Source organism: Microplitis demolitor, chromosome 5 (genome assembly GCF_026212275.2).
Source record: "Microplitis demolitor isolate Queensland-Clemson2020A chromosome 5, iyMicDemo2.1a, whole genome shotgun sequence".
Classification (NCBI taxonomy): domain Eukaryota; kingdom Metazoa; phylum Arthropoda; class Insecta; order Hymenoptera; family Braconidae; genus Microplitis; species Microplitis demolitor.
Window position 1 is genome coordinate 15,876,762 of NC_068549.1, and position 6,970 is coordinate 15,883,731.

The 6,970-nt window shown below is 34.9% G+C and overlaps 1 protein-coding gene across 1 annotated transcript; it reads right to left on the bottom strand.

Moving 5' to 3' along the window:
* Nucleotides 1-627: 627 nt before the first annotated feature.
* LOC103579268 (uncharacterized) lies at nucleotides 628-1,902 on the bottom strand. Its single transcript, XM_008560624.2, has 2 exons — nucleotides 1,419-1,902; nucleotides 628-1,328 (listed from the first exon to the last, which is right to left on the bottom strand). The coding sequence occupies exons 1-2, from the start codon at nucleotides 1,900-1,902 to the stop codon at nucleotides 628-630; spliced, it is 1,185 nt and encodes a 394-aa protein (XP_008558846.2).
* Between the last annotated feature and the right edge of the window lie 5,068 nt (nucleotides 1,903-6,970).

Below are 6,970 nucleotides of genomic sequence, written 5' to 3' on the forward strand. Positions count from 1 at the left end.
TAATTTATAATAATTTTATTTAATTTTAATTTACTTTAATCTGGTCCGAGTAATTATTTTAATTAATATTTTATTTGTGACGACGCGGACTAACTATGGAAAATTCTGGCTCATCGGCCTAGAAATTTCTACGACGCATATAACTCCGGCGACGGCCTGGAATTTCAAGACAACGCCCTGGACCCGGCAATTGGGCCTGGACCCGGTTAGACAACCGTCTGGCTTAATCTTTATTAGTAAATTAATTTTTACGACTAATTAATTAAATAGGGGCCTAGACGCGGATACTTCGACGAACGACTAAGTATTTGTAAATTAAATTAATATTTTGGCTTCGGCCTAAAATAATTAATTTAATTAATACCTGATTATTTTCTGATGCGGTTCTCTTTGTTTCACCGTCTCTCTGGCTGCCGTCTTATTCGTCTCGTCCTCCGGTTGTCTCTCGTCTTATTTTCCTTTTATTCTCGCCTCACTTTTATTTTAATTGGTGTTGGCTCCTTCACCTGCTTTTCCAAATAATTAATAGGGTGATATAAAAGGTACCGGCTAACGGCCTGGTATCAATAATAGTAAATATAATTATCGCTTGGTTCCACAAAAGAATCCAAGTCTAAAATTGATTAATTACCTGAATGGTGAAAAGCGTCTTAGTTGTTCGGCGTTTTGTCCGGTTGTCGCCGCCTGGGTTGTCTCTTCACTTATATTTGTACTGGCGACCCTATAGGTAGGGTCTGCAATATTTGGTTTAAAAGGTTGATCAGGATGCTGTTTATTCCACTGCAATTTTTTATCTCTAAAATAATGGAATGCTGTATAATAAATAGGTTTATCCATAATCGGTGGGAGTTGTCGTAAAACTCCAACAAAAATTATTGACAGTCCAAAAAATGGCGAATTATTCCCCGTTATTTGTTGAAGACGAGTATCAATTTGATTAAATCGATTTCGACCGATCATTGAAACCTCATCTATGATAACAACTTTTACGTTTCGCATTTCAAATCTCAAGGATGTAACAACGCTAGAGCTTAATGCTGCAATGTTTCTGCTCATATTGTCTCTTGGTAAACAAAAACAACTGTGCACAGTGACATCATGAATTAAATATGCAGCTTTTCCATAAGGAGCTGCTAGAATGGCATGAGCTGATTCAATATCTGTACAACTAATTTTTTTTGTATAGTAATCTGGTATGACTTGATATAAAAGATTAATAAGAAATGATTTTCCAGTTCCTGCTTGACCAGAAATCATTAAACGAATTTGCTTGCCAATTTTTTGAGCATGTAAACAGTGTATAGTTATTTGAAGCTGCTGTTCATTTGCTTTTAAAAGTAATTCTAAAATTTCATCACTTTTCATAACTTTTGGGACACTAATTTTATAATCATTTTCCTTCGAATTTGAAGAGTTGCAATTTTTATTATCAGCAAAAATATCAACAGTGTCATCTGGCTGATTTTCTTTAAGGGTAAAATTTTTATTTTCATCATTATGTTCATCGTTATAATCGTCGTCTTCCGCTTCTTTTTCTTTGAAGATATCTGAGAGATACCTCTTTTCCATTTGGTATATCAATGATCGATTTGTTACAATAAGATCTAAATTGTTTCCATAAATATTTTTCCGATTTTCACTGCAGTTTTCAATTTCGGTTTTTTCATCACGAAATGGTAAAAAGAGTAGTAACTGTTCTCGATAATAATTAGATTCATCTTGGTGTTTATTGTAATGACGTGAACGTAAAATTTTTCGCTTCTTGCGTTTTTTTGCATCATCTTTTTGATTAACGCTAGCATTGTCATCCTCACAATTAGAATCGTCGTTCGAATTATAATCACTTTTCGCATTTAATTTATTAAGATCGCAATATCCAGTATTACATTCTGGCTTATCCATTAATTAGACAGAATAATTTTAAATTGACCAGGTTGACGTCGTTAGGGTGTCAATAGACCCCAAGTGCGTCAGCTGTTGACCTTCTTTTATTTCATTCAAAAAAACTTAACGACTTACCGTGGTGGAGATTATGGGCCCCATAAGTTGGCCCAAATAACCCCTCTCTTGCATAGTTTCTTCTCTCCCGCCGGTGCGTACGCGTCCCTGCCGGTGGCCTGGAAATAGGCCTCGGAATAATACCCGCAACGAGGGTCGTGAAATGGGATGCTTCCACTGGGTGGATGGACGGATGGAACGTCCACGAAAACTAACTGCCAACTGTCGCTGATACCGGTCCAGAAGGCCGGGTTTTCCCCTGGGGCCTTGCCTGAGGTTGAACGGACTGAGCTCTGGAGATTCGAATCCTCCGTGAGGACAAGTGATTGTAATTGGTTGATCAGATCACTCGAACCTGACGGCTCAACAACACATGAGCTCGACGGCTCGATAACACTTGAGCTCAACGGCTCGACAACACGCGAGCTCAGAGGCTCAACAACACTGGATTTTGATATCTCAATCGAATCGTTGGCAACCACTCGCGGTATTATTAACGTTACCGGCTCGATAAGGACTTCCTCAGATCTTATTCTCGGTCGACCTTGTGTAAGGTCCGCGATAACGCCTTGAAGTACGCGACCGAGCTGTACGGCACGTCCTGATCTCCTGCTACGTCGGCCTCGAGGCATAAAGGTTGTTAAGATAGGCGGTGAAGGAGCCCGAACTGCTGGTTAGCGCTCTGAGCAAAGGAAGGGTGGAACAGCTAGTAAGCGCTCGCCCCTTATCAGGTTCTCAGACAAAGATTCGTGTAAAGGTTTAAGTTAGGTTTTATTCCTTTAAACCGATGGAGACAGTCGGATCAGTCAGTTAATTGTACAGAGTTTCGTGCTCTTTGAGATCTCGCGATCAACTGCCTGATCCTGCTGCTCTTCGACTAAATACATTCGTCAAAGTGTTAACATTGCATCTCAGGTTTCCTATGAGAGAATCGTCATGGCCCGGGTCTCATGCGTCGTCATCTGTTTAGACTATCCGCGAGCCACGGCGATTCTCTTATCGCAAGAGATTTCCGTTACATTCTTGGCGATGAATAAAATAATATCGCCAACAAAGTATCGATTTATTAATTTATTATCTATTTACGATTTTAAGAAGTGTCGAACTGTTTATTCGCCTACCGTGGCGAATAAATAATTCGAGACTTCCAAAAAAAAAAATTTCTAAAATTTTGATTTAAATTTAATTAGAGCCAGAACGTAACACCAGTAGCAAAATCAGCTAAACACATAGTCTCATACTTTGTATCACATTTATAATATTTATCAATAACGTTATCTTGGTAAATATCAATCGAATCAGGCGCTAGATTCATCAAGTCTTTCATACGTTTAAGAACTCTGTGTCTTTCATCTATTGGAAAAGTAGGGACAAAAACTACTTTACGGCTTGCTTTAAACATTGGTATATAAAGTATAATAGCAGCAGCTTCCTGTGCTGATAAAACTCTTGAGTTAATAAATGCATTTGCAAACTTTTTGACTTTTTCGAGGATGGTGAAATCTTCATTAGAAAATTGCTCAATTAAAGTTCTAAATAACTTAGCCATATCTTTTTCAACCTTCACTATATTATCAGTTAGATAGCTTATACAAGCATGAGGATCACAAATGAATTGGATATCCGTATTTGATTTTAGAAGGTTTAAGATATCAAGATTGTACGCAGTCATGAATATTTCGTGGCTTTGACGTTTTAAGAACACTCGTGTTGTTTTTAGAGGATATCTTGCCGCTTGAATATATTCAGCTTCGGTCATTTCAAGCTCTTTTAAGACTTGAGAAAACGGTATTTCTCGGGGCGGCTTACCCAATTTATCAAGATAATTTTTTACTTTTTCAACATGAAATTTAACGATTTCATTTCGTTCCTCAGGAGGTAATTTAGTTAAAATTCTCGTTACCGGCATCGGCCACAAAGGATAATGAAAACGACATGTTTTTATATTTTTCGTTCCTTTATAACACGTGAATGTATGATTATGCAACTGAGAATCCCTTACATATGGGTTATTTTTGTCTAATTTACATGTTATAAATTGATCTATAAAATCAACACATTCTTTTTCAGACTTATCATTTTCTGGATTATAACGAGATGAATCTCGTGTAACCATGCTACCATATGACGTTGTAAAACTCCTTTTTGTTAGACTTCGTCTTAATGACAGTAATCTTCAATGTAATGAACGTTGAGCGGATCATTTTCTTTATTCATATACTGACTAATGGATGTAAAATACTGATCTATGAAACGTGCACAATCCACTTGATTGTTACGAATCAACAAGTCTTTTTCGTTACGCTCTAGATTAAGTACATCATAGCTACTTATGGTTTTGCCGTATTGTTCTTCATAAAGTTGTTTAAGAATAGGAGCATTGTCATGTAAGTTACAAGAAAAAGTAAAAAACATACTTGGAGTTCCAATTTGAGCCATTGCAGAAATCAAAAATTTTTTTTTATCTTCCATATAAGCAGGAGACCCAACATTGGAGTGAGAAATTTGTAAGCTTTATTTTTATTAACGAGTTCATCTTTTAAATCACCTTTAAGAGCATCGTCGGCCTTTAAAGATTCATTTTTGCAACCTCTACGTGTAACGAAATTCATAGAATCTCTTGTTCGTTTGTACAGTCATTTGACCGAGTAAAAGAACAAAAGTTGGATCATGCCGACACGGGGATCTTTATGAGTAATCCAAAGCTTATGTTTTTCATTGGTGGTTACAACTTTGTCACGTAGCGATTCTAACGTGAATCGCTGCGCGCGCTTTTCTATCTCGCCGTGAATTTGACAACACCTCCTAGCTCAAATTAAGCTCATTTATTGATTATAATTTATTATTATTCAAATATTTATATTATTTTGATCGATTATTTTAGTATGATTTAATTATGGATTTATTGATATTATTGTTTATTATGTTAATATATATGTTTTGATAATTATTTTGAATTTATGTACTTAATCGATATTTTTATTTCAGTTAGTAGCACACGTCCGCGTATATTATAGATGAAAATATCGACCGAAGGGAGAGTAAGTCGATATAGTGGGGATAAAAATCAATATTTTTATCCAGCCACGTGGTGCACTAAACTAATTATTATTTTATTATTTGAAAGAGATAGCACCGATTATGTTTATGTTTATTGATAAGAAATATTATTCGATTTATTATTATGATATAACTCAGGTCGTGTGACAATTTTATATATTTTATTTTAATTTATAATTTCGGGTCCGAGGTCATGAGAGGGGATAACACGTGAGTGATACCCCTCCGTCGGAAAAATCAACGAGAAATAATCAGAGAGGACCGGGATTTTGTGAAGGTAGGACGTGTTGTTGTCCTTTTTCTGAGTAGATTGTTCTGGCCCAGTTGCCTTAATGAAATAATTATATAGTTAAAGTTTGTGTAATTTGAATAATTAGTTTTTTATATTGAGTCAAATGTATAGTTTGAATATCGTTTGATTGAATAGATCCAGAAGCAATTTTTGTCCACGCCGGTAAGTCAATTGTGTTATCATTTGTTGCATCGGCTATCGCTGGTCCTTCAGTAGAGTTGATCGCGATATTTATTTCATAGAAAATTGACACTGAGTTATATTATTATAATAAGTTGAATTCGTTCGGCGTACGTTCCATGTACGTAGACGCGTCGAGCGAATTCCTTGAAGGATTAGACACTAGTATTTCATATGTTATTTTAAAAGTATAGTCGAATATTGAATATTATTTCTCTGGGTAAAATTTATTTTCTAATTTAATGGTATGCAACCCAATGTTGCCACATATATTGAGTATCCGTGTCTTTCTCTCTCCAGAGTAAATAATTTAAAATAAAAAAAGATTATTATTATTATTTAATACAATTTTATTATAAAGAATTAAATATACTAATTATATTGAGTAAAAGTTTGTAATTTGTAATTTGGTTTCTCCAGTGGAGAATTTAATAATATTATTCGAATTGAATTGATTATTATTGTAACCATTCGTTGAGTTTATTTAAATATATTTTGAATTGAATAACTTTTAAAAGGAACCCAGTGATAGCCAATATTTATTTGTTTGTTTCCTGGATATATTTAGTAATAATTATTCCTTATTATTATTTTTATTCATTATATATTTGTTGGTTGTCATTCCGCTTGGTGCATGCATTCTTGCTCAAGATTTTGTCCCATGATCTCTCCCCTGATCGTTATTAGTTTTGTACGTTTTGTAAAAACAGATTGGCGCCCTCGTGCACTAACCCAGCCTGCGGAGCTGGTCCAGGCACATCTTTAGTTTGTTTATAATTATTTATTATTTGTAGTAATAATTATTATTGTTATTTATAATTTTTTTTAATACACTTGGGTGACCACATACGAATCCGGGTTTGTTTCACGTCTCCGTCGTGAAAAGAAAAACGGTTTACGTTATAACTTTTTCTTCATCAAACGGTTCACCCCCAAAAATGTGTGGGTGACATAAAATTTCATAATCCGGAATGCTATATATTGGTTACGGAATTTTATTTTCACCTAGTGCAATGATTCTAGTGACTTCTGCCATTTCACGGTTCTGATCAATGACTAAAACATTATTACTGTCAAAATTTCCATCACCTTCATTATTTTCATCATCATTTTCTTTATCACAATTTTCATAAAATTTCTCTAATAATTTGTTGTTAGGATCACAGAGAAATTTTTCATCGTTTTCATCAACAATGAAGGGAAACATTTCCTATGTTAATTGCGATAGAAATGCTTCATTTTCTTTAATATCGTATTGCATATACAATGTTGATTTTCGAAGAAATTTCATAGAATCTTTGACATCTTCAACAACGATATTTTCAGCCATATAACTAGTTTTGTACTCTTTCTTGCGTTTAATTTTAATTTGAACTACTTGAGCTTCTTCGGGACGGCGAGGCAAACATTTCATCATTTCTCCTACGTCTACTCCAACTT

Bases quoted from the DNA above. Each gene is read 5' to 3' on its own strand.
- LOC103579268 (XM_008560624.2), bottom strand. From the start codon at position 1,902: ATGGATAAGCCAGAATGTAATACTGGATATTGCGATCTTAATAAATTA. The intron at 1,329-1,418 runs GCAACTCTTCAA...TACTTTTAAAAG, and splicing joins TTTTGCTGATAATAAAAATT to CAAATGAACAGCAGCTTCAA.